Source organism: Danio rerio, chromosome 25 (genome assembly GCF_052040795.2).
Source record: "Danio rerio strain M-AB ecotype USA chromosome 25, GRCz13ab, whole genome shotgun sequence".
Classification (NCBI taxonomy): Eukaryota; Metazoa; Chordata; class Actinopteri; order Cypriniformes; family Danionidae; genus Danio; species Danio rerio.
This window is the reverse complement of record NC_141045.1, coordinates 37,725,001-37,751,793: the sequence shown is the minus strand read 5'-3', so window position 1 is coordinate 37,751,793 and position 26,793 is coordinate 37,725,001. Positions and strand designations below refer to the sequence as shown.

The 26,793-nt window shown below is 36.6% G+C and overlaps 7 protein-coding genes across 11 annotated transcripts in view; all 7 read left to right on the top strand.

Moving 5' to 3' along the window:
- Positions 1 to 1,123: 1,123 nt before the first annotated feature.
- On the top strand, positions 1,124 to 1,593 carry hist1h2a10 (histone cluster 1 H2A family member 10). The gene has a single exon (NM_001386668.1). The coding sequence runs from the start codon at positions 1,145 to 1,147 to the stop codon at positions 1,529 to 1,531; it is 387 nt and encodes a 128-aa protein (NP_001373597.1). The 5' UTR covers positions 1,124 to 1,144; the 3' UTR covers positions 1,532 to 1,593.
- A 2,424-nt stretch (positions 1,594 to 4,017) lies between these two features.
- Positions 4,018 to 4,459, top strand: hist1h4l (histone 1, H4, like). Its single transcript, NM_001105706.3, has one exon. The coding sequence runs from the start codon at positions 4,049 to 4,051 to the stop codon at positions 4,358 to 4,360; it is 312 nt and encodes a 103-aa protein (NP_001099176.2). The 5' UTR covers positions 4,018 to 4,048; the 3' UTR covers positions 4,361 to 4,459.
- Positions 4,460 to 5,064: 605 nt separating this feature from the next.
- On the top strand, positions 5,065 to 5,543 carry zgc:194989. The gene is given in 1 exon segment (NM_001128759.1): positions 5,065 to 5,543. A coding segment is annotated over 1 exon segment (375 nt). The 5' UTR covers positions 5,065 to 5,118; the 3' UTR covers positions 5,494 to 5,543.
- On the top strand, positions 5,089 to 14,683 carry LOC141374966 (histone H1). 2 transcript variants are annotated; one of them, XM_087312570.1, is made up of 2 exons: positions 5,089 to 10,505; positions 12,993 to 14,683. In XM_087312570.1, the coding sequence occupies exon 1, from the start codon at positions 7,562 to 7,564 to the stop codon at positions 8,375 to 8,377; it is 816 nt and encodes a 271-aa protein (XP_087168696.1). In that variant the 5' UTR covers positions 5,089 to 7,561; the 3' UTR covers positions 8,378 to 10,505; positions 12,993 to 14,683. The 2 variants fall into 2 exon arrangements, with proteins under 2 accessions (XP_087168696.1, XP_087168697.1); XM_087312571.1 differs by having other exon boundaries at positions 7,711 to 10,484.
- Positions 9,059 to 9,469, top strand: si:dkey-108k21.24. The gene has a single exon (NM_001423310.1). The coding sequence runs from the start codon at positions 9,059 to 9,061 to the stop codon at positions 9,467 to 9,469; it is 411 nt and encodes a 136-aa protein (NP_001410239.1).
- Positions 10,205 to 14,674, top strand: zgc:162611. Its single transcript, NM_001089517.2, is given in 2 exon segments — positions 10,205 to 10,484; positions 12,993 to 14,674. Coding segments are annotated over 2 exon segments (1,671 nt in total). The 5' UTR covers positions 10,205 to 10,344; the 3' UTR covers positions 14,524 to 14,674.
- A 2,014-nt stretch (positions 14,684 to 16,697) lies between the features above and the next one.
- kif15 (kinesin family member 15) overlaps positions 16,698 to 26,793 on the top strand; it is a 27,323-nt gene continuing 17,227 nt past the window's right edge. For 2 of the 4 annotated variants that reach the window (XM_087311098.2, XM_087311099.2), the window contains exons 1-16: positions 16,698 to 16,815; positions 17,057 to 17,081; positions 18,545 to 18,728; positions 18,808 to 18,884; positions 18,967 to 19,004; positions 19,852 to 19,949; positions 20,816 to 20,995; positions 21,437 to 21,646; positions 22,564 to 22,689; positions 22,772 to 22,894; positions 22,980 to 23,118; positions 23,390 to 23,472; positions 24,672 to 24,872; positions 25,595 to 25,781; positions 26,581 to 26,722; position 26,793. The exon at position 26,793 is cut by the window's right edge and continues 141 nt beyond it. In XM_087311098.2, coding sequence (XP_087167224.1) covers positions 16,797 to 16,815; positions 17,057 to 17,081; positions 18,545 to 18,728; positions 18,808 to 18,884; positions 18,967 to 19,004; positions 19,852 to 19,949; positions 20,816 to 20,995; positions 21,437 to 21,646; positions 22,564 to 22,689; positions 22,772 to 22,894; positions 22,980 to 23,118; positions 23,390 to 23,472; positions 24,672 to 24,872; positions 25,595 to 25,781; positions 26,581 to 26,722; position 26,793 — 1,833 coding nt within the window. In that variant the 5' untranslated portion in view covers positions 16,698 to 16,796. The remainder of the gene's footprint in view (positions 16,816 to 17,056; positions 17,082 to 18,544; positions 18,729 to 18,807; positions 18,885 to 18,966; positions 19,005 to 19,851; positions 19,950 to 20,815; positions 20,996 to 21,436; positions 21,647 to 22,563; positions 22,690 to 22,771; positions 22,895 to 22,979; positions 23,119 to 23,389; positions 23,473 to 24,671; positions 24,873 to 25,594; positions 25,782 to 26,580; positions 26,723 to 26,792) is intronic. The other 2 variants (XM_087311100.2, NM_001423817.1) reach the window with 2 other exon arrangements.

Sequence of the window (26,793 nt, the reverse complement as noted above, 5' to 3'; positions counted from 1 at the left end):
ATGGGTATATCTATATGTGTATGGGTATAGATTTAATTTGTGGCTTGAACAGCAGCTATGTGGCTTCTGTGACACCAAGTAACAGCAGATTTTCTTTCTGAACTCCAATCATACTTGAATTCAGTTCGCAGTCTTGATTTTAAAACTCTCAACTTGTATAATCACATTTAGACGGATGTGTCCAGAAATTCCAGCTATTAAGAACTTGATTCGCTAACCTAGGTGGGTCTGATTGGGGTTAGAACTAAACTTTGCAGAACATCGGCCTGACCAAGTTTGTGCTCCCCTGCTTTAGTGTGAATAAGACAGAACCAGTTTGCTCTTAGCTGTGGTGTCCTCTTTGTCTGGTCACGGCAACGCCTTTTCACGCCTGCCGACAGTGTTAAGAGAATACCAAGTTGTACTATTTATTTATTTTTTAGATATATTGTTAGTTTCATAATGAAGTAAATATATATATTTACACAATAAAATTCACACGAGGATTATATTTAAATTATAATTTAAGCTTTGTGTGATCTAAAACTTGTGTTGGTCACACAGATATATTGATTTTTGCATTAATTTAAGTAAGGTAAGTGACACGAATGGGATTTTTGTTTAGTTTTGTTTAGATTTTTGTTCTCTATTTAATAAAAAATATTCACAAAGATGCACATAAATCAATGTTACTATGTTAATTTGAGAAGCTGTTGTAGATGACAAGGCTGGTAAAGTTTAAGATTGGAAGGTGGAATGTAACGTTAAATATCCCAGATAATAAAGGTTTATTCTAAAAAAAAATGTATCCATGCATATAAGTTTTGTTTGAAGGAAAGATTGGCATCGCTGTTCAATGTAAAACAAAATGTGCTCCAAAAATGTCTCTAAATGCATAACACAAATCAGACAATAACAATATTATCCATAGTTAACAATTGAAAGGGTTCAAAACCTTTCTTCAAGTTATCATAGATCTGTTGCACAACTTTATTGAAGCGATTATTTGAGAGAAGGAGGAAGCGCTTGCTATTTGGAGGGAAGTGTAGTCATTGGTTGTCAACTAAGACCGACTCTGACCAATAGGCGAGAAGTACGTTACCTTTAAAAGCTAACCACCAAGATTCAGCAGTATTCGTTGTTCTTTGAGACACAGCTGAGCATCATGAGCGGAAGAGGCAAAACCGGAGGAAAGGCTAGAGCAAAGGCCAAGACTCGCTCTTCTAGAGCAGGTCTTCAGTTTCCCGTTGGCCGTGTCCACAGGCTTCTCCGTAAGGGTAACTATGCTCAGCGCGTCGGTGCCGGTGCTCCAGTGTACTTGGCCGCTGTGCTCGAGTATCTGACCGCTGAGATCCTGGAGTTGGCTGGAAACGCCGCTCGGGACAACAAGAAAACCCGTATCATCCCCCGTCACCTGCAGCTGGCGGTGCGCAACGACGAGGAGCTGAACAAGCTTCTGGGCGGAGTGACCATCGCTCAGGGTGGTGTGTTGCCCAACATCCAGGCCGTGCTGCTGCCCAAGAAGACCGAGAAGGCCACCAAAGGCAAATAAACTATTAAGTTTTAATTCCCCAAAGGCTCTTTTAAGAGCCACCCACTTATACTATAAAGAGCATTTTAACAATCTGAAGTTATAATCTAGTATAACTACAAATGACTATAATATCTAAAGTAGCGTTGTTTTGACATAAAGCTAGACTAAAAGTTGATGAACTAGCTGGTGAGGTGTAAACTTTAGTGCCAACTAGAAGTTGTTTGCACTTGTGAAATTTAATGATAAAAACCATAGCGTGTATGTGAATAGATATACTCACATTTATTAAAAGCTGTTACACCAATTCCAACTGGAATTTTTTTTTGAATCCGTATATTTTTCTCTGAATTAATGTCAAAATTATTTTTTTTTTAAAAACAACACTGGTATGTTTTAGGTTGTTTGTCTTCACATTAGGAAAGGAGGAATTAACCTTATTTTTAGTTATGGTTTATATAGATTTGGCAGGCCAGAAAAGTGATTTTCTGCCATTAGGTTACTTATAATCAAATAAAAATATATATTAACGCGATTGCCTTTTGTTTTTAAGCGTGTAACGAGAAATGACACTGGGGCTTTTTAATATTTGAGCGGGAAAAGCAGACTGTTCTCACTCCTTCGTTCAAAAAGAAGTAACGCATAGCTATTGGTTCAAGAGTGTACGTCCCCCATATGGCGTAAATGCAACGGCCAATCAAATGCCTCAATAACCACTGTCTTTGTATTAAAAAGCTGAGCCTACAGCAGACATCACTAGTCTACTAGATTTGAATCTAGCGCTACACCTACAATGGCAAGAACCAAACAGACCGCCCGTAAGTCTACCGGAGGCAAAGCGCCGAGGAAGCAGCTTGCCACTAAAGCTGCCCGTAAAAGCGCCCCGGCCACCGGCGGTGTCAAGAAGCCTCACCGCTACAGGCCTGGCACCGTGGCTCTGCGAGAAATTCGCCGTTACCAGAAGTCCACTGAGCTGCTGATCCGCAAACTGCCCTTCCAGCGTCTGGTCCGAGAAATCGCCCAGGACTTCAAGACAGATCTGCGCTTCCAGAGTTCCGCTGTCATGGCCCTGCAGGAGGCCAGCGAGGCTTATCTGGTCGGTCTGTTCGAGGACACCAACCTGTGCGCCATCCACGCCAAGAGGGTCACCATCATGCCCAAAGACATCCAGCTGGCCCGCCGCATCCGCGGAGAGCGCGCTTAAACTCACTTCTGACGTTTAAAAACCAAAAGGCTCTTTTAAGAGCCACCTCAATATGTCTTAAAAGATCGATATACCATTTATTTTTGTGTATTTCTGAATATTCTAATCAACAAAATGTCATCAAATATTTTTTTTATTCGTTTACAATAAGTATATCCTTACCTGGTCTTATTATTTATTATTGATGACTATTCTGAGCTCAAAATATTTAAATTCATCGTGTAAACTGCTATTCTAATCCAACTTTTTCATCAAACTTCTTCATATAAATCCACAATTTGTTGTTTTGTTAGAAGTGCATAATCTAGATTATCACTGGTGTGAGTTATAATGTTTGTGCCAAAATTGTGACTTTTTCTCTATTTGTATTGGCTATTTTCCCATTTTTCTGGAGCTGTGACTTCTATTAATGGTTTATCATATGCCAAACTGTACTCAGATAATTGTTCATGTTTATTGTATAACAAAAACGTTGATAAGCTGTCCTCTTCATGACATTTTAAACAAGCTTTATTTCTATGATAATCTAAAATAATAAAAAAAAAACTTACCCCTATTAAAATATAAACGTCTTACTATAATTAATTTTCAGAATTCCTCAAGACACCAAGGTATGTTTTTCCCTTTCCTTGTACCATTTGCCGATTGCTTGACGTGGCAGATTATATTTCATTTACTACTTTACCATATATAAATCTATATTTTCTCTGCTACATTTGAAGTGCTATTATAATGAAGTGCTTCATTAATCTTATGGATTTTTTTTCTGAATCTGCAGTTTTGTACACCCATCTTAAACCAACATTCACAATAATTGGAAAATGATTACTTACAATTATCTTTAAAAACTGACCATGTTGATTTACTGAGTGACGCTAAGACTACATTAATATCTGAACATGATATGCTACCTTTTCTTACGTCTGTTCTTGTTTGTTTTCCCCTCATTCATTTATTTTCTTTTCGGCTTAGTCCCTTTATTTATCAGGGGTCACCACAGCGGAACGAACCGGCGACTTATACAGAATATATTTTACGCAGTGGATGCCCTTCCAGCTGCACAAACGATATTATGTGCAATAATGTTAACACATGCAATTATTTTATTTGTTGCTTGACCTTTAGTGTAACAAAAAGCTTCAGAAAACAGCTATTAGTGTTCCATCATCCATCTGCATTCAGTATAATTTAAAACAGTTCAAGATTGACACGCCTAGTGTGACGTTGCGATGTAGCTCCGCCTTGACTGTTTCAACTAGGTCGTCTGAGTGACTGTAAAGCTTCTCGATTGTAGCGCTAGAATGTATTCTTGAGTCAAAGATACAACTACTATCATGTCAGGAAGAGGCAAAGGAGGCAAAGGGCTTGGAAAAGGTGGCGCTAAGCGTCATCGCAAAGTTTTGCGTGATAACATCCAGGGTATCACCAAACCTGCCATCCGTCGTCTTGCTCGCCGCGGTGGGGTCAAACGCATCTCCGGTCTGATCTATGAGGAGACTCGCGGTGTTCTCAAGGTGTTCCTGGAGAATGTGATCCGTGATGCCGTTACCTACACAGAGCACGCCAAGAGAAAGACCGTGACAGCCATGGATGTTGTGTATGCACTGAAACGTCAGGGCCGCACTCTGTATGGCTTTGGAGGTTAAACGTTACTACAACAACTTAAAAAACGGCTCTTCTAAGAGCCACCCACATTTTCTAAGAAAAAGAGCACATTCGAGTATAAAGCAATATTTTCAGTGTACTGCTCCCATATTTAACTTGCAACGGTAGTACTTTTGGATTAACACTGTCCTTTAAAAACATGTACTATCCACAATAAAATTCCACCAGAAATTTTTTTTTCTATGGCGACAGTATTTAAAGCTGCTTTTGAAACGTTAGTAAAAGGCCTCCTTAAATATAACTGAGTTTGATAAAAAAAATATTTTAAACCTGTGTGTTTGTAAGTTATGCAGGACCTTTGACCCTGCTAGTTTCGTGAACAGGAAAGAAAATATAATACAAAACATAAGAGGAGGCAGTTAACACTCATAAATTTATAATTTGCGCTTATAAGAAGCTTTTAGTTGAGTTTATTTTTTCCAATAATTGTAAACATTGATTTGCGAAATGTCAGAACGTAATTTTGAGCGGGAAAAAACGAAGACCACCCAATATATATGCGGAAATGTATCTTGCGTGGCACGAGGGGCTGGGCTGCTATACCGAAGCAAATAATTGGCTGATCTGCCCTCAAGCTTTTCTCCTGTCTGACCAATGAAACCATTGTTCCACCTTCGTTGCGCCAATACACAAATCAAATAGGGTTGGCCAATTCTTCTGAAATTACCATAAGAACCGAATAAATACCCAGTGTGCGTCATTGCTGAGTATAGAGTTGTTCTGATCGTCTCGAAGCATCATGCCTGAACCAGCGAAGACTGCACCCAAGAAGGGCTCCAAGAAAGCCGTCACCAAGACCGCCAGCAAAAGCGGCAAGAAACGCAGAAGGACCAGGAAGGAGAGCTATGCTATCTACGTCTACAAAGTCTTGAAGCAGGTTCATCCCGACACTGGAATCTCTTCCAAGGCGATGGGCATCATGAACTCGTTCGTCAACGACATCTTCGAGCGCATCGCTGGTGAGGCATCTCGTCTCGCTCACTACAACAAGCGCTCCACCATCACTTCCAGAGAGATCCAGACCGCCGTGCGTCTGTTGCTGCCTGGTGAACTGGCTAAACACGCAGTGTCTGAGGGCACAAAGGCCGTCACCAAGTACACCAGCTCCAAGTAAAATATTGAAACCTAATCCAACCAAAGGCTCTTTTAAGAGCCACCCATCTTGTCTTCAAAAGAGGTTTGTCTTGTGTGGTCAGATTTAACAAACCTTACATCTACAGTGGTTAACATCTTCAGTGAAAGAAAATCTCTTTAAAGAAGTCATAAAACTATTTGACACATTTGTCAGGGAAATTTTGAAAAGCATAGTGATTCAATTCAAATGTTAATTACTGTAGTAGTTGCATGAGTTTAATGATCCCAATTAAATAGTTGTGGAACGCTTTATTTGCATTTAGTAAATCGCTTGAAAGGCTTTTTATATAATGACTATTTAAGAATGATCTATGAAAGCCTGAAAACAGGTTTGTACTTGGGTAGTTAAGGCAGTAAAACTACCCTACAAGGCGGGCATGAGCAAACAAATTCCTTTTGTTTTGGTATAAATGCAACGCAAGTTGCAAAACGTATTTTTTTTTCTGAGAACAGAGAATATGTGATTATTTAAATCATTAATTAGTAGTTTCTTAAAGTTTTTATGAAAAGACAAAAAAAAAATCACCTTGGAACTTGAGGTAAATTATCTACCACATTAACACTCCACAGTGTTTACTTGACGCTTTTCAGGACACGGGAGTGACCGCATTTTGGACAGCAGACATTGCATAAAATGCAATTTATTAATCGGTTTGAATGTACCACTGCAACAAATATAATAAACTTGGGATGTTTACTTCGTTATTTACTAACGTTATTTACTGATTTTGCATAATGTATGTCCAATACACACACTGGTGTAGTGTTTTAAAGCACTGAAACGTACATTTCCCGAAAGCAATTGGCAAAAGATATAAGATCAATGGATCTTATGTAAAAAAGCATAAGTAATTCTTGCTGCATATTATGTTTTATTTTTTACTCAAGATGTGTAACAATTTATTTTCAGTAAATATAAAATATCAAATAATTTTTTAAACAATGTTTCAGTTTACAAAAAAAAGTTTCTTTTTGTGTAAATGCACATTTTCAATTTACAATAAGGAAAAAAAATAACTTAAATCAAAAGATCTTTTTTTGCTATACATTTCACAACACTTCTCAAATATGTTACAAAAATACATGCTCCCATGTGCAATACTAAAAAACTAATTCTTCAATGTTCACATAATACTTTGTTATCATCTAAAAGTTGATTTAATTTAAAAGAGAAATATAATTATGCAAAAGTATTGTATAATTTTACAAAACTAAAATGTATACATGAACACTGCATATGCAGGACTTTGTTCAGCTCATGTGCATATATTGGACAGCAAATTGATAGTGGATATCAATAATGAAAATGTATTTATCAGAAAATGCTTACCAAACGTTTATTAAAAATGTATTAAATGTTTTTAAATTTACAACACCCACAGTTGTGTTTTACCAGTTGTTTTGTTTTATAGAACTTAGTAATTCATGTTTATGAGTTTTTTAAGCATGTGCTTTTAAATGATGATTCATGCTTTAATATGGAAATTATTCATGAAATCACTTTGCCTTTCCAGTCATATTTATTTTTACAAATATTGTATTAAAGAGAGACCTTTTTTTAATTGAGCACTTCCATTTCAATTGTACCATAAAAGTTACAGAACAGTATCATAAGAGGTTCTTTTCTGTACTTTAAGGTAAGCATTGTTTGCAAAAGTACAAAACTGTTTTTAAGAAACAATTTTTGTACCACAGTGTACCTTTTCTGAGAGTGTTCAACATGCTACACAATGGTGCAGTGTCTTAAAGTAATAAACCATCATTAAAAACTTACTAAATCGTGTATTTGCTTGATAACGATTAGCAAATTATATGAGATCAAGAGGTTAATATTTTAATATTAACTTTAATATTAATATAAAACTTTAATATTTGCTGCATATTTTTTAACACAAGTCATGTGTGCACAGCAAAACAATTTCAGTGAAAGAGCAATGGACAAATGACTCAATAAGTCTCAAAATATCTTCACAGCGTTCCTCTTTTGTAGTCCATGACAAACCATTGATTCTCTTCTTATCACTAAAGTGTTTCTAATCTGCTGAAAAATGTTTTGTGGCTCTTGTTTTGCTCTGTGTTTGAACAGAGAAAGCACAATTTATTTGGTAGAGGCGCTCAGAGTTTCTGACGAGCGGCGATTGAGTCTACACGGTTCTCATGTGGCAGTTAAGATCACAGCGCCACTCAGCAGTACCTCATTATTCACTGCTAGTCGTCGTCGTGTGATAGATCTGCTCAGAGAAATGGCTGAAACCGCCCCAGCTCCCGCTGCCACTCCGGCCAAAGCTCCGAAGAAGAGATCTGCGTCTAAGCTCAAGAAAGCGGGCCCAAATGTCCGCGACCTTATCGTCAAGACTGTGACCGCATCCAAGGACAGACACGGCGTGTCTCTCGCAGCCCTGAAGAAGGCTCTCTCTGCCGGTGGCTACGATGTGGAAAAGAACAATTCCCGCGTCAAAACCGCCGTCAAGGCCTTGGTGCTCAACGGTACTCTGGTCCAGCCCAAAGGCACTGGCGCCTCTGGTTCATTCAAGCTGAACAAGAAGCAAGCCGAGCCCAAGAAAGCAGCTAAGAAAACTGCCGCAAAAGCCAAGAAGCCTGCTGCTAAGAAACCCGCCGCGAAGAAATCTCCCAAGAAGGTGAAGAAACCGGCGGCCACATCTGTGAAGAAGGCGACCAAGAGCCCCAAGAAAGCCAAAAAGCCAGCGGCTGCCAAGAAGGCTACCAAGAGCCCCAAGAAGGCAAAGAAACCAGCAGCTGCCAAGAAAGCAGCCAAGAGCCCCAAGAAGGTGAAGGCAGTCAAGCCCAAAACCGCCAAACCCAAGGCGGCGAAGCCTAAAAAGGCGGCTCCCAAGAAGAAGTAATCGTCTCTGCTCGATTCTTCCGAAAAATAAAAGGCTCTTTTAAGAGCCACCCACATATTAGTAAAAGGCAATAATTTTTCAACCACCAGTTTTAATAATTCACTGTAGTAAAGGGTATTATTTCGATTACTTTATTTCAGGGCGAATGATGTCTTTTAGATTTAGTCAAAATAGTTATTGAATTTTCAAAACGGCGAACGAATATCCAAAACAGGGAAGGGGACACATGTGACTTAAGTTTATGAAGTTGGAAGCGTTTTCCATTGAGTATACAACTTTATCCAACATTGTTTTCATGCACGTGAACGCACATTTTATTCATTTACTCACATTTAAATGCCTAAAATAAAAAAAAACAGGTGGTTGCACAAAATCACGAAAGATTGTTTGCAAAAAGCATATTTTTTACTGCAAATTCACTATGTATATTTTTAAATAAATCACAATAAATATTTAAAATAATTTCCCGCGCAAAATAATTCTAAAAGTTGTCATTCATCCGTTTGAAAAGAAGAACATAGCCATTGGCCAGAATGGGCACGTCACACTGTGACGTAAACGCAATAACCAATCAGATGCTTCTACGGACATTTCCCAATACAGCTCAAGACATAAAAACGCTGCGTTTGCGTAAACAGGCATTATTCTTCAACACCAAGAGTAATTAGCTGTTCAGTAATAATGGCAAGAACCAAGCAGACCGCCCGTAAATCTACTGGAGGCAAAGCGCCGAGGAAACAGCTTGCCACTAAAGCTGCCCGTAAGAGCGCTCCCGCCACCGGTGGAGTCAAGAAGCCTCACCGCTACAGGCCTGGCACCGTGGCTCTGCGAGAAATCCGCCGCTATCAAAAGTCCACTGAGCTGCTGATCCGCAAACTGCCCTTCCAGCGTCTGGTCCGAGAAATCGCTCAGGATTTCAAGACAGATCTGCGCTTCCAAAGCTCCGCTGTCATGGCCCTGCAGGAGGCCAGCGAGGCTTATCTGGTCGGTCTGTTCGAGGACACCAATCTGTGCGCCATCCACGCCAAGAGGGTCACCATCATGCCCAAAGACATCCAGCTGGCCCGCCGCATCCGTGGAGAGCGCGCTTAAGCTTATTTCCGACACATTAGAACCCAAAGGCTCTTTTAAGAGCCACCTCAGTCTATCATACGAAGGAGATTTTCTTTTTACCAGTACTTATACATGTAGTTGAGTCAACAAGAATTGTTTAAAAATATTTCGTATGTTTACTGAACTTGGAAGTTTATAAAGATACAATTAAGTCTCATTTTAGTTACTTAATTTTGTTAATTCTTTGAATGCAATAATGTGTAATATATGTAGATTTTTAACTTGATGTATTAAAAACATCACAAAAAAACATTTTTAATTTCATTTTGATTTGCATCGTGACGTACCCTGTATCATCTCTGCTATTCTGCAGGAGATAAGTGCCACTTCCTGACAAAATCATACACTTGGTCTAAATTGATCTTCCTTTTATAAAATAAGATAATAATATTAAATAACAATCTAATTGATGCAGTGCGATATTAACTAAGCAAGACAGTAACAGCAGTGACATTTATTGCAAAACTCAGGCATTACTAATATGTAATCAACGGACAAGCACGTGATGACCTGAGGAAGATTTTAAATATGTTTATTTACTGTATTTCTCAAAATGACAATTACACAGCGATTAAATGCTGGGCGGAAAATCTAAACATGAAGCTGAGGCGAGGCTTATTGTGTGGCCGCCAGCATATGGACATACCCACTGCGCATGTGCACGCTAGGCTAACAGCACGGGCAAGTAAAGCTAGGCGTCAAACGGCACTCTCGGTCAACACAGGAGAGAGAAAAACCTTTAGTGTGTGTGTTTTGTGCATATATTTGGCTATACACACCCGCAGAGCACGTGTGGTGAAACGTTACACAAGCCACATCGCAAGTTCAATCTTTGTTTACTTTTTCTCGTCGAGATGCTGCGTAGCAAACACGATGAAACTCCACAGGTGGACGCAGACCGCGAGGAAGAGTACCATTTTTCCTCTGAAGAAGAACAAGAAGACGACATTGAGGACGATGAATAAGAGGAGGAAACAGCGGACTCATCTGACAAGTAAATATTTACTCATTAAAAGTATATGCTTATTATTATTAGCCCATTTTAATAGATGGATAGAAGTTTCAGATCTATATGTAAAATATTTTGTTTTTATGGGTGCTTTATACAAGCACTGTAAATAAGGCTGTGTGATAAAACTAAAACGTATACACAAATGCTACATTGTAAAACCCAACAGTCAACCTTATCAAATTAAATGAGTGTAGCTAACTCAAAATTAGCTGAAAGTTGATTCTACTCATTTGAAACGAGTTTAGTACTTCGTGGTAATGAAAACCTTAAAGGTAATGAGTTCATTAAATACCTCACTACTTTAACGTAAATGGAGTAAGTTCACTACTCGTATAGATTAGTCTTAACTCAAATGGCTTGTAGCAATCGGTTTCCTCAAACGATTTGAGTTGCATTAACTTATTGGGTTGTACAGTACTCAGCTGGTTTGAGTTCTCTTCATTAATTGTGTTTTACTGTGCTCAAATTGCTTCATTTACTCAAATGGATTAAGTGCACAGTACTCATTAGAATTAGTTTTTGAACTTAAATAGTTTGTTGCAATCGGTTTCCTCAAATGGTTTGAGTTGCCTTAACTTTTAGGCTTTTACAATCAGCAGACACTAGCCTGTGACCAAATTTCCATTGGATGCCCATCACTATTTAATGTATGCACTTGTTTCTCACCTTTTGTGATTTGAGCCAAAGAAATGTAAAATTGTAGAACGTTTTGAGTAAGTGTTCATTTACCTGAATTATTAAAGCTGATATGTTATTTTCTACACATTTACAACCAATTGTGGTTGTCTTCATGGTGAAAGTGTTTGATGGTCATTATTTTGGGTTCAGAAATTAAAGATGAAAACAATGAAGTATATTAGTATTTTATGCTCTTTAATTGTTTTTATTTAATTTCATTTGAACAGAAATAGACAATTTATATCAGGATACTCCAACTTCAAGAATATCTAAACTTTAGTTTTCCACTTCTGTAGTAATTTGCGATTTATATTCATACATTATACTATTAGCTATGCAACGTGTGAAAAAAGTTTATTATATTTTAGAGAGGTTAAAACTGGTAATTTTCAGACTAATTTTGCCTTTTTATCTTTTATGTATTTTTTTGCAAATATATATACGAATGAAGAATATCATAGTCTGCTGAATAAATGTTTTGTACATTAATTATGGTCACATATTACAAGTTAAGAGTTACTTGATTTTAAAATAATTTAAAGAAACACACACTGTCTACTATGATTATTTATGAACGTCAATGTTAAACAAATGAAATTTAAACACACATTGCCTAAAAAGAACAGTAAAAAAAATTGACCTGGAAATTTTTTATCGATAATAGGATCTGAATGTCAATTTCAATTAATGAATTTAATTAATCGCCCAGCCCTAATATATACATACACACAACGATGCTACAATAACTTTTAATCTGATTTTGTACACCGGCATATAAGGTAAATTGTTTATACACATTTTTATTGCTGCTTATATGAAGCTTGAGGCGAAAAAACTAAAAAGGTGTAAACCTGTGCAGAAGTGCTCCCTGAAGAGGGCAGTTGAAAAACATCCTGGGTGATAAGATTTACTGTAAAGTACCTTTTTTATACAAACCACTTTCACAACCTTTACACCTAAAGGCTGATTTATACCTTTGCGTCAAACGCCGACGTATGCTACGGCGTTGACGCATAGCCCTTCGCCGTGGCCGTCGGCGTCACTGACGTGAACCTCTCAAAAAATGTAACTACACGTCGCAACAGCGCGTAGCGCAAGCTCTGTGATTGGTCGGCTTGGTAGCGTTGACGAGTCTGGGCGGGACCAAGAGCCGCGCGAATGGCATGAGCCCAATGCAGCAATTGTTTACAAGTGTGGAGTCCCGTGAAGGAGCTCCGGATGGAAAGTTTTGTTCTGTGTTTACCTCATAGTTAAAGTTGTTGAACGTCCGCCGGTTCCTGCCTCAAAATGAGCGAGTTTGAGCCACTTGTACATGCAGGAAATGTTCAGGAAAAGCAAAACAGCAGCGAAGAAACTCGACTCAGGAACATTTACAACTCTCTGCCAACTAGCGTTTCGGAAGTGTTGATGCAGACCAACAGAGACAGCGCGCAGAAGTATAAATGCACTGCTACGGACGTTGCATGCGCCGTGGATTACGCCGATCACTTGACGCAGAAGTATAAACCAGGCCTAAGGATGCTGATGTCCCGTAAATAGTGATGGGCAGTTAATGGAAATGTGGTCACAGGCTTAATGTTTGCACTTGTATCACACCTTTGGTGATTAGAGCAAATAAAGTCAAATCTATTGTACTTTTTTTGTCTTTAGGACACAAGAAATACAAGCAGCCAGCTAACATTTTATACGCCTTTTAAGTTAATACTCAAACAATTAATGAAATTGGTAATCCAGTGACAGTGTTAGAAATTGTTTGTGTTGTTTTGATCCATTTGTCTGCATACTCACATTGATTTACTTTTTTTTTTGTAGCTGTGACAATGACAGTGAGCAGATTCCTGGTGCAAAACGTGCCAAGACTGTGTCCTGGCGCACGGAAAAAAATGCTGACAAGCTTCCGAAGACTCTGAGGTTTCAGCCTGCTCGTGAGCCAGGGCCGCAGCTGAGTCCTGCTCACCCTCTCAATCCTTTGAGTCTCTTCAAGCTCTTCTTCTCAAAGAGCGTCGTGTCAAACCTTTGCAAGAACACAAATGCTCAGGCGGCCAGAGCAATGACAAAGCAGTGCAAATACCCATGGACGGACGTCAGCGTTGAAGAGCTCTACCACTACATTGGACTCATCTTCTACATGGATGTGGTGAGGATGTACTCCGTTGCTGACTACTGGAGGCAGGACCCTTTCTTCTCAGTGCCTTTTCCTTCAACAGTCATGTCAATGGACAGATATCACGCCATTTTATGTAATCTGCATTTGAGTGACCCGAACGCAGATGAGAATGACGGGGACACTCTTTTCAAAGTCAAATCTCTCATGGACAGCATCCGTCAGGCATGCAGTGCCCACTATCAACCTAGAAGAAATGTTGTAGTGAGCGAAAGATTTGTGCTGAGGAAGGTAAAGCCTGTCATCAAAGCGAAGCTAGGCTTCAGGTTTTTCGTCCTTATAGACTCGTCAAATGGATATACGGCGGACGTTTCTGTGTACAAGACTAGCTTTCCTCCAAGACCTGGGTTTTCGTATGGCACTGTGATGTCTCTTCTGGACGCTAAAGCTTTGGGCTCTGGATACCACGTGTACATGGACGATTTCTACACCACTCCAAAGCTCATGAAGGACTTGTTTGCTTTGAAGTTTGGCGCGTGTGGGATGTACAGGGACCAAAGGAAGGACTTCCCAAGAAACAAATCCAATCCACTGACTGAGAAGTCCACCAGGGGATCCTACAGGTGGATTCGGGACGGGCCTGTTGTGTTTGTGAAGTGGATGGATAGACCTGAGGTGTCGATATGTTCCACCATCCATCAGGCCTACACAGGAGAACACGTGGAAAGGAAAGTCAGACGCCAAGGCTCGAGGAAGACGAAGAGCATCCCGTGTCCTGCGCCTGTCAGCGCATACAGCCAACACATCGTAGAGGTTGACCCTTTCGATCAGCTGCTGCAGTATTACATCATGCATTACAATTCTTTGAAATGGTACAAAAAAGTCTTCCTGCAATTCTTGGACATCGCCGCCGCCAACGCTTTCATACTGCACAAAGAGCAGGGCGGCAAATTGACCCACAAGAAGTTTATGGACCAGCTGATTGAGGAGCTGTGCAGCGTATCAGAGGAAGTCCCTGAACAAAGCAGTATACAGGTGGAGCATCTGCCGGTTTCTGGAGCTCTGCTGGAGTCACACACCGCCACTACTGGCCGCCAGGCTTGCAGTCAGTGTAAAAAACAAGACATAAGGCAACTAACACCTTGGAAATGCCAGGCGTGTCATGTTTTTTTGTGTGTTGAGGTGGACAGGAACTGTTTCCTGGATTGGCACAAAAACATTGCCTGCTCAGGACTTTAAATAAAACCGAAATGACGGATGTGAGACTTTGTTTTATTCAGCATTTGCATAGTGATGCACGTGATACTGAGCCAATCAGTGCATTTCTTGGCACAAATCATACATAAACTCTATTTTTTACATATATTCACATTTGTAAATAAAAAATAGTTCAACAGTTGCTTGGTTGCTTTTTATTTTAGAGTTATAGGCATTTTTATAATTCCATGTACGCCACATAGCATGAACCTTCTTCGCAAACCGTCCACAAATAAGCCTGTTCGATCAATCCCTTCACTGTTAAATGTGAAGTAAACTATATATTAACAGATTCTCTTCCACCTCGTTTACCTTTATTCTTACTGTACATGTGTAGTTAGATAACTATACATTTTTACTTGTTTTTATTCATTTAGTATGTTTTTTTTGTACAGATTTCTTACAGGAAGCCCTGTTCAATGCAGATAATTAGTTAGAATATACTACTGTGGAATATATATAGAATATAATACTATATCTGTTGATTTGTGTTTCACCCATTTTGTGGCCAGTAAAATTGACGTAATCTCTACAATGATTACTCAACCTCTTAGCAATTTTACATCCATAAAAGGGTGAAATATGAAGTGTAAATTAATTTCTTTTTCACAGAATGCTTCTTAAATCTAATTTAATGGAATTGAACCCTTCAGTAGGCATTTACACGATTTCCAAAAACTAAAAATGTCAGTTTTTGTAATTTCTTTAATGTGCATCATAAAAAAACATCTAAAAAAATACAAAAAATTAAGTTATCTTTTTTTTGCAAATAAACTCTTTACAAATATCCTGCTGATGCCATATAACCTGAATCAGGTGTTTTTGACTAGTCTGTATTGACTGAATTGCTGCATTATTAAATATTTGTGTGGGATATATTGTCCCACTTTGACATCATTAGGCTGACATATTTCCTCTTTCCTAATTATTGTAGGTATCGCCACGCGGTGATGCATAAATTCCATACTCCAATCAATATCTATCTTCTTCAATATTAATCAATTGTCAGATTTGATCTAATATTGGAGAAAGCGCCATTCAGAGGCTGCATTTTTATTATGTCATGATGTTGACTTTTTACAAAGTATTTTACAGTATTTTAAAAATACAAGACATTAAAGTATTCTGATGCAAAATTTTAAGGCGTTTTCATCAATCCTATCAACTACATATCACAAAATACTATTTTGTATTTGAAATACATGTTTGAAATACCTGCATCATAAATAATGCTCATCCCTGTATTTTATTTGTTTATTATTATTTTTATTTGTTTTGATATATCAAGAGTTTTGATTAATCAAGAGTTTAAAACAGGGGTACCCAAACCTTTTCTTACGAAGGGCCAAAAACCAAACTTGATTGAGGCTACTGGGCCAAAGGTAAATATAGCTGCCCATGGCTTAATTTATTTAATAATATTTTTAAAAACATTGCTTTATATTACTTATACAGCATTTTTTTTACATTGTGTAATGAAATATAGCAGTAAAAACAATATCATTTATAACAGAATGGAGTTACATACGTTTTTGCCTTGATCTGTTCACCGATGTTTTCTGCATAGTTTTCTATCCGTCGAGCAACACTATTTACATTTTAAAACAATATTTACAACATTTAATTGAAACATACTTTTTTTGTAGCTCGGTAGCTAAAACAAACAACAAAACAAGGTTACGCCAAATTAGAAATGACAGTCTTCTTTAAAGGCATTCGCCTCTCCATCATTCTCACTCTCCTCTCAGATGGTACAGTGCACCAAATCAAATGTTAATGGGCCACTTTGGCCATCTTTTTGTTTAAAAACCCAAAAGAATTTAATTATATTTTGAAGAGGTTAATACTGGTCTTTTTCAGACTATTAATAGAATAAACATTATTGTATATGATAAATATTAAAATAAAAAGTCACCCAGTACAACTTTTTATTATTAATAAAAACGGTTAATGCAACTTGAACCATTGTCAAATCTTTATATCAGTCATAACATAACGATACCACAATAATCCGTATCCTGACTTTGTGCACAGGTACATAAGGTAAACAATTTATACACTCATTTTTAAAAGCTAGAGACGAAAAAGCTAAAAAAAAAAAAAAAAGTTTCCTCCTGAAGAGGGCAGTAAGTGAAACATTCAGGGTGAAAACCGCCATTAAACCTCAGGAAGAAGAAGGCGATCAGGCGCCAAATTTTGTATCCTTCCTTCACGAACAGAGAGAAGGCAAAAAAGAGGAAATATAGTAATGAATCATGAATCTTAAAGGCAAAGGTGAGTAATATTTATTATCGCTTTCAGTTAATATATCGATCGCAAACTTCGCATGATTATAAACTAACCGAATAACCGAGATGTTTACGTTATGATTTACATATCTCAATGTTTACCGTTATAGTCGAACATACGTTACCTTAATGTTTACTGACGTGCTTCTGTGTCCGTCAATTTTAGCTCTATGTTTACTGTAGTTTTGTTATTAAATGTGTTTTTGTGCTATCTGTTTCATATGCAGCAACTGCGGAAGCAAACACCAACAGGTACATCAATAATAATTCACACACAGACAAAACGTAATGAACTCCACACTAACTGCACACTAATATACAATGAGCTTGAAAAAATGACGAAAATGTTGAATGTTTATAGTCAAACACGACGAATTTCCTAATTTTAGTGGACATTTTATGTGACTGCAACTTTAATTTCTTTGTTTACGAAATGTAGTTGGGACATTTGTCTGACAGAAACATTAGCATTAAGTTCAATGAATGTGCAAATTTAAAGTTGCTAATAACAAGCCGAGATTTGTATTAGTGTACAAATTTACATTGCTGTAAATTAACTTCACTCATAATTGAATATAAGTATTTTATGGAATATTATAATTGTTGGTGATTCGAACAAACTATTGGAGTTATCATTTAATAAAAAAAAAAAATATATATATATATATATATATATATATATATATATATATATATATATATATATATATATATATATTGATTATCTATCAACTATTAAGATGTTATTTCACAAAATCAGCATAATGTTAACAAACTTCAGAAATTAACAACACTTCACCCTGTTTAATTCATATTTATTTTACTTTGAACTTGATTAATACAATAAACATACACTGCCGTGTTATAGATTAGACCTATTAATAACACCAATAAATATATTTATATATATATATGAGCAATTCCAGTGTTATGGATGTGACATTTGCAGTAATAACTCATAGATAAATTCATATAGAAAGTATATGTTAACATTATATTGAACATTTTGTTTATATTTTCCAGAACAACTAACCATAGAGTTATTGGATGAGAAAAATATAATTCTGTAAATATGTTTTGTACTTTAAATGATGAAAATACACTCAGGTTATGGATTTGTTTACGGTACACAACATACTTGGTAGAAATTCTATGAATTAAACTGCACAACCCAACAAAAAATATTGATAATCTAATGAATAATACTTGACTCCCCAGTGCACAAAAATATAGATTTTATTTTATTTGACTTTTTTTTTTTTTTGCATTTATGAAGGAAAAGTGTTGTTATGGATGTGACAGATGTGTAATTGCCACTTGTGCGACTTTGGTAAATCAAATATTATAGTTTGAAAACATTGACAGAGACATTTCTGAGTATGTTTACAGTACTGTAAAACACTTGCTTGCACAAAAAACTTACAAACGGTTTCCATATTTTGGTGAAAACTTATTTTTTTAATGGCAAGGTTGACATTTGCATGGAATTGCTCATACATAATATATAAATAATATATAAATGGCATTTAAGAAAAAAAAATATTTTGCATATTAGTATATGCAAATGACTGAAGAAAATGACAACAACAACAACAAAAAAACTCCTACATAGATAAATCCATATGTGGGAGTAAATCAGAAATGTCACTTATGTTACTGAATGGGATTTGGACTGAGTAGATTTGTGACCCATATATTTTCATATGCCCCTGCAGTGATGGAGACGCCATCAAGGTGTTTGTGCGGGTTCGACCGTTGACTCAAGGCACTGGTTTAAGCACAGATGGAGATCACAGCCTGTGTTTGACCGTGAGCTCACCGCAGACTGTCAGATTACACTGTAAACCAGAGCCACGGACTTTTACGTACGACCATGTAGCTGACATGAACACCAGCCAGGTGAGGTTTTTAATACATTTATTTTAGAGATTCGTCTTTACTGGTAAAAATAAGCTGAGTGAACATCTGTGTCTTTTAGGAGGAGGTATTCTCCAGCGTGGCTAAAAACATTGTGGAGTCCTGCATGAATGGATACAATGGCACCATTTTTGCTTAGTGAGTTTATGTGTGGCTTCTGGCAGATGTCTTACAGCACTGGTAATGCTACAGTGAGGGTAATCGTGCATTTGTTTTTCAGTGGACAAACAGGCTCGGGAAAGACCTTTACTATGCTGGGTAAGTGTTATTAACTGGTCAGTAGAAAAAAAAAAAGTTTCATGGTGATGGTGTAGGGAAAAGAGCAAACTTTTTAAAGCATTCATTTGAGTTTTTAAGGCTTTAAAGTCCTAAATTAATTAAATATTGTTTTCTAGTGTCATACATAATTTTAAACAGGCTTAAATTAAAAAATGTCTTGAATTACTTACTGAAGATATTGTTGTAAAATGTGTTGGATATCTGTGGAAATGTTTGCTTTTAATTTACCGTACCAATCCCACATTATAGGAATAAAAGCATCCCCAAATATGTAGTAATGACATTATTAACTGTGATATTGGAACAGTATCAAAATAAATTAAATGGTAATTTTGTACTCAAAAAAACAAAAACATACTATACATGGAACTTAACATTTGTAAATGTAAGTGATCTTAATGTAGACTATATGTTTCCATGAAAACTGTGCACGTAATGCATACCCCATGTAACATTTACCATACTAGACCATTAAAGGGATAAATTACTCAAGAATACAAATTGTCATAATTTACTCATCCTACATTATTCCACACCTTTTTGATTTTCTTCTGATAGAAATTGCCACTAACTTGCATAGTATTTATTTATTTTTGTTCCGACTATCAATTTTAATGACTGCTGTTGCAACTTTCTTCAATATATTTTATTTTGTATCAAACAGAGGATAGAAATTTCTTAATGTTTAGAAATTTTTAGGGGAACTATGCCTTTAAGTTTTCTCATACATTTTTTTATATGTGGTGCTATCTGTCCATTATATTAGTGTGAATACACGCATAAATGTGTTTGTAAATGTATTTTGTGTGTGTGTGTGTGTGTGTAGGTCCTTCAGAGCTGGATAATTTTTCTGATGAGCTGCGTGGTGTGATTCCTCGAAGTTTTGAATACCTCTTCTTTCTCATCAATCGAGAGGTGGAACGGGTGAGATATGTGTGCATAGTATACAGTTAAACCATTTTATTCAATTAATTAGGTGTGAGTTTGAGAGAAAACATTCAAATACCAGTGTTTTTTTTTTTTTTTTTACCAAATATAGATTTCTTAACTAGAAATTAAAACATTAAAGTTGTGTTTAAAAATGAGTGTAAACATGTTGGAAAAGAAGACATTGTTTTGTTATTTTTGGCAACAGACTCTAAATTAAATCTTTTTATTATTAAAATTTAATTCACAGAATTTAAAAAAAAGGGATTTTTGAACCGTTTTCCTATTCATGTGTGTTTGGAAATGCGCTCTAAATGGCAACAGTTTTGTTTGAAATGTTAAAAGAAATGTTATACATTTTATAGTCATAAGTATCCAATGGTTAACAACTCCGTGACTGTTCTTAACTGGCCCAACCAGAGCCCTGACCTAATCTGATTGAGCATCTTTGAAGAGACCTAAAAATGGCTGTCCACCAACATTTACCATCCAACCTGACACTGTACATATATACCAAATAATAACATTATATATTTATTTTCTCCTTATATATTTCTGATTGATTTAGAAGTGACAATAAATTATAAACGAGCTAAAACTTGAATATTATATACTGTAAATGAAAATGATCTGTGGTTTATTTAAAGAAATGTTGGTGTTCTTGCACTAAACTGAAAACTAGACCATTTACTCTAAGAACATAACTATATTAGCATCTACACTAATACACAATAGAATTTTGTAAGTGGTTAGCACATACATTTAATTTAATTGCAACCTGCTTGGTTTGACAGTTGCACAAGACTGTAAGTTTAATATATTGTGCAGCTCTTGCTTTTTTATTGAATGTGTTTCCTGTGCAGTCTGGTGGCACGAAGAGCTTCCTCTGCAAGTGCTCGTTCATAGAGATCTACAACGAGCAGATTTATGACCTCTTGGACAGTGTGTCCACCAGCCTGTTCCTACGGGAGGACATCAAGAGAGGCGTCTTTGTTGAGGGATCGGTGGAGAAATATGCAGCGTCTGCAGCAGAGGCCTATCAGGTACTGCATGTGTTGACCAAGCTGTCTTTTGTGGCATAAACTGAAATATAATTAGTTAGTTTCTTTTACTGTTTTTATCATTTTTATTTAATGTAAAATAATTACTCTGACATTGAAATATGCAGTTCGACTTTAAAATTCCTGTGAAGTGCTTTGAAATCTGCATTTTGTTTTTTATTCAGCATTTGACGTAAACTTGACTGAAAAATGAGAGCCCCTCCCCTTTTTAACAGCCAATAGCATTTAGTGTTTTTCAGAGCTCTGCCAGTGAGAGTGGTTGAGATCGATGCATCGAATGAAAAGCATCACGAAAGGGGAGGGGCTTGTCAGATTGGGCTTAAGAGCATTTGATTGGGCAAATGATTTGATAAGAAACTGAATATGTTGTAAAAGTGTAACTGAAACTAATATGCAGTTTTTATGTGACCTCTGTGTTTGTAGGTGTTGTCGATGGGGTGGCGGAACAGGCGAGTGGCGTCCACCTCTATGAACCGTGAATCTTCTCGTTCACATGCGGTTTTCACCATGACACTGGAGTCCAAGGAGACCGGACAGGAAGTGGTGAACATTAGGACATCGCAGCTCAATCTTGTAGATCTTGCTGGATCTGAGAGACAGAGAGATACGCATACTGAAGGTTCACGACTCAAGGTGCTTCAGTTAAAAAATGACCATTTAACCCTTGTGTGCTGTTGGGGATGTTTTCGTTCACTCTGGGGGGAGTTTGAGTCTTAATTTGGCCACAACGTTCTCTGTTTGAGCAAATGGAAGGATTTTTGGTCAAAAGTCTTATTTTAACACATATTTTGGGAAAATGCTTTCATAGTTTTCAAAAACAATACACTCTGGGCAAGTTGACTGCCCTTTAGTTATGTTGGGGTCTGTTTTTGCCCCACTGACTTCCATTATAATGACATTTTTTGATTGCAAAGCCAAAATACAAAATTATTTATGCTTCCCTGATCGTTGCTGGTTTTCCCTGTTTGGGACAAAGTATGATTTGTAATTTTTGCTGTCAGTCATCAGTTGCAGTGCAAAGAAAGCTTAGTTTCTGGGTTTTAAATGGAGTGTAGTGTGTGTGAGAGACCTTTGCACACTTATATTGACATGTCTGACAAAGTCAAAATAAGTAACTCAGCTCTCAGAACGTTGTAAACATAGTATGTTTATGCACACACTGTAATCTGCTGTGTTACTCCATATAAGAGCCAGAAACGTTTTTGTTTAGGCACTGGCCTAAATGCTTCATCTAAATGGTTAATGCTGCCAACTGATGATCAAAAGCAAAAAAAAAAACAAAAAAAACAATTTCACCTCTTCTCAAAAAGGAAAACCACCAATAAAACCGAGAATGTTTTATTATATGGGGTGTCAGGGCTTTACATTCAAAAAATGCCATCATAATGGAAGTCAATGGGGCAAAAACAGCCACTAACATAACGGAAGGGGAGTCAGTTTGAACAATAGATAAGTTAAAATTGACATGTACATAAAAAAGTGTCTTAAATATGTTACTGTTCTATTAAAGCTGTAAAAACAAACTAACCTTTTGACTTTTTGAACTTCAGGAGGCGAGCAGCATCAACCGCTCTCTGATGTGTCTCGGTCAGGTGATCATGGCCCTGATGGACGTATCCAATGGGAAGAACCGTCATATTTGCTACAGAGACTCAAAGCTGACCTTCCTGCTCAGGGTGAGGAGGCTTTGTGAAAATGTTCTCAGAATGGATGGTGACAATTGAACTGTCTCTGACTGATTAATGTTGATCTTATCAGGACTCTCTCGGCGGGAATGCTAAGACATACATCATTGCTAATGTTCATCCAGGCTCCAAGTGCTTTGGAGAAACGCTTTCCACCCTGCAGTTTGCACAAAGAGCCAAACTCATCAAAAATAAGGTGAAAGAGCAGAATTATTGATCAACACCTTCAGTATTCTTGAAGACGTACAAAAGCTGACGATTGTTTTTGTGTTTTTTTGCAGGCTATGGTGAATGAGGACACTCAGGGAAATGTCAGACAACTGCAAGCGGAAGTGAGAAAGCTGAAGGAGCAGCTTGCAAACGCTCTTTCACAAGGACGAATCGTAGAGCTCGCACCAACGGATGCAACGTCAGGTACAGGCATGTTAAATTCCAAATATATTACCCAGAGAGAAGTGATTGTGGCGAATTTATTTTTTACTTCTATGCAGTTAAAAGTAATAACGTATTACTCAAAGTCACAGACAGTCTGTACTGGTATAGTGTCAGAAATGTAATAATACAGTGAGGTCATTATTATTATTATTATTATTATTAATATTACTATTATTATTATTATTATTATTATTATTATTATTATTATTATTATTTATGTGTTTGTGTAATGTTTAAACTGATGTTTATGTTGCAGATCAATCTGAGCCTGAGGTTTCCTATAAGACGCAGTTCATTCAAGCTATGAACTTCTGGAAGAAAATACATGAGGAGAAGAAGGTGCTTTTTGTTTTCGGATTATTTAAATCAGAATTTGCCCTTGGGAGTAAATTGTTATGAGGCTGTAGAGCACCTCATGAAACTTTCTTTTCCGATCCTGTCAAATGTAACGAGACCTTAATCAACATAGAATAAAATTTTATTTTAAGTCTAATATGTTGTGCTGAAGGTGTTGTAATGTTACAGACTTTTTATATTCAATAAATGGCATGTTTACATTTGAAGAAATGAAATAATCATAGAAATGTGTACAGAACTATATTAAAGAAAAGTAATTTAAAAGGCACACTTTGTTCATAAAATAAAAATGACTTCATCTTATATCATGATAAAGCAGACAACATCTACATGGCCAGCAAGCTTTTTTTTCCCCAAGTTTGTTTTTCCCATTATAAATAGATTCTAATTTGTGTGTGCATTTTAAGCAGAGAAAGTAATTAAAAAATAAAAAATAGAGCCTTCTTTTTATGTTAAACTTATTTCAAATGTTTCCTAAAAAAAATAATAATATATTTTTTTGTTATGCTTGAAAGATTTCAGTTGTCAAACTCGTTCATTTCCGAAAGTATTAACATAATTATAATTAAATTGTAATAAACAAATTGTCTCTAATAAATACTTTTAACAAATGTGACAATTAAAAACCCTTTCTTTCCTTAAAGAGCGTCTTTAAACCTAATAAATTATAGAAAGTTAAAATAAAAATATGAACACCTTTAACTAAAAAGTTGTCAAGATGGTGTGCAAGTTCTTTAAACATAACTTTAAAAATCACCTAAAATCTGCAGATTTTCAAGTTGTGAGACAAGTAATTAGGCCAATCGCCTCTAATAAATGTTTTTTTTTTTTTTTTTTTTACCAAAAAACACATAAGTTATAATTTTCAGAACAAATTAACACAGGACGATATGAAAAAAAAAAATTATGTGAAGAACATGTTTAAATACAACTGAAGCCTCAATTTTTGCTCAAAATGTAATTATGTAATGTTATTAGTAATAATAAACCGCTAAAAAGAAAGCATAATAAACACACAGCTGCTCACTGTGCATTTTGATGGATTGAACCCACCCAAGATAAAATTTAACTTTTTTTTTAATCACTGATTCAGAACAAGGCAAACGATCTACATGAGAATGCTTCCCTTAAATAAGACTGGCGTTAATCACAGTTTCCTCCTGCTGCTGTCCTGCTTACAGGCTCTCCAGCAGAAAGTTTCTCAACTGGAAGCTGCTTGGGCTCAGAAAGAGAAATTCATCCAGTCGAACCGCATGATCCTGAAGTTCAGAGACGACCACATCGCACAGCTGAAGAAAGAGCTTCAGACAGGCCAGAGATCAGTGGAGCCGGAGGAGCTGAACAAACAGCTGCAGGATGAGATTCGTCTGCTCCGAGATCAGGTATAAATGCATATTTGCAAAGCCAATTTAGCAAGGGCATATGGTATTAGTTATCTTGAATAAACATTATAAATATGTTACGTTTATTCATATTTTTATGTTCATATTTTTCAGAGTAGCATAAATTTTATATGTATTAAGAATTAGAGCTGTGTCAAACGCATTGGAGAAATCAGATCTGCATCTGAATACATAATAATGTTGTGTCATGGCTTTGCAATCAAAAATGTCATTATAATGGAAGTCAATGGGGTAGAAACAGACCCCAACATAACAAAAGGATAGTCAATTTGCGTAGAGTATATTGTTTTTGAAAACTTTCAAAGCATTTTCCCAAAATACAGAGTATGGCTATTTGTAAAGCACACAACACCATCTATTGTTAAAAGCTCATAATCGATTCAAGAGAGAATTGTTCAATTTAGAATTGATTTTTTTTTCTTTTTATATTTGTCAAATGTCTTTCATTTAAACAGTTTAGTTTGTACATGGTTAAAATGATCAAATATAATAAATACAGTCCTTTAAAAGTGCGCTAGTAGCTTCTGAAGCTTTTCTTTTTGACAAGTTAGTAGACATAAATGCTTGGCCTAAGTAAGAATTGCAAATTGTTGATTACTACTAAATGGCACTTCTGTTATTTTCAGAAGTATTGTATTTTAAAGCCTGTATTTTGTTGACCCGTTTATATATCCCTAGTATTTATCTTATCTTTTTATCAGGTGGAGCACAACCCACGGATGATGCGCTACGCAGCGGAGAACTGCAGCCTGCGGGAGGAGATTCGAGCCCTGCGAGCTCTGGATTCTGTCAAGTCTGCCATGGAGAGCAAGGCTCAGTCCTTAACTGCGCTGGAGAAAACATTCCTGCAGTTGCTGGAGGCTCAGAAAACAGAGGACAGCAACGGAGGTGAAGAACAAACGTCTGTTTGAACCGCTTGACATGGTTTTTAGATGTAGTGGGGTGTTGTCAGAGTGAAGGGACAGTTGCCTTAAACCTGTTCAATTTTTTTTTTCTTTTGTTGTACACAAAGGAAGATATTGCCATAGTGTTACTTACTATAGTACATACCACAGTATTATGTGTTACGACTATGACTATGTTACGAATAATGCAATGAAAAGAAAAATGCCCTTGTCATATTTTAATCACAGTTACTTTCCCTTTCTCTTCAAAGACATCTATTTTCTGATTGGTGTTCATTTGCATGAGGATGGAATCAATTTGTCAAATACATGAGATCCACCAATATAAACCACAATCATCTAGTCTGTTCCTTGTGGACAATATCAAGTCCTGCCCACCATTTGTACTTGACCCAGAAGCCAACGCACTTAGACTCCAATAAACATGACCGCAGGGAAGATTATTGCAATTTTTGTCTGATTCCGAAAAATATCTGAACCATATATACAAAAATGGTTTACAAAGTCAACGCAATAGATTGTAATGCTGTTTTAGCTGTGTTAGAAACATGCTAACAACATTCAATCATGTTAAATCTTGCTAGAAATGAGCAAGCAACATGATAATCCGTGCTACGTACCAAAACTAGCAGCATGTTTAAAATGTGGCATACTTGACATTAATTCCATTATCCAAGACATGTTTAAAAAAAAAAAAAGTCATAGCACATTTCAGATGTGTGATTAATTAAAAAAAATGCCACACATTTGCTGTAAAATTGTATTTCTGTCTTGTTAATTAGCTCCACCCACCTACTCCACACCTGTAACAATGGAGACGTTGTCTTCCGTTTCGATGGAGCGCATGAAGGTTCAGCTGCTGCAGAAACAGTCGGAGCTCACAGCGACGATTCAGGCTTTTGAGGAGTTCAAGGAGGTCACCAAGTAAGACACGTCAAACTCTTAATGTGGATTAAGATCATTCTAACCAGTAAATGAATCCATTACTCTTCAGA

Bases quoted from the DNA above. Each gene is read 5' to 3' on its own strand.
- LOC141374966 (XM_087312570.1), top strand. From the start codon at position 7,562: ATGTTTTGTGGCTCTTGTTTTGCTCTGTGTTTGAACAGAGAAAGCACA.
- hist1h2a10 (NM_001386668.1), top strand. From the start codon at position 1,145: ATGAGCGGAAGAGGCAAAACCGGAGGAAAGGCTAGAGCAAAGGCCAAG.
- hist1h4l (NM_001105706.3), top strand. From the start codon at position 4,049: ATGTCAGGAAGAGGCAAAGGAGGCAAAGGGCTTGGAAAAGGTGGCGCT.
- si:dkey-108k21.24 (NM_001423310.1), top strand. From the start codon at position 9,059: ATGGCAAGAACCAAGCAGACCGCCCGTAAATCTACTGGAGGCAAAGCG.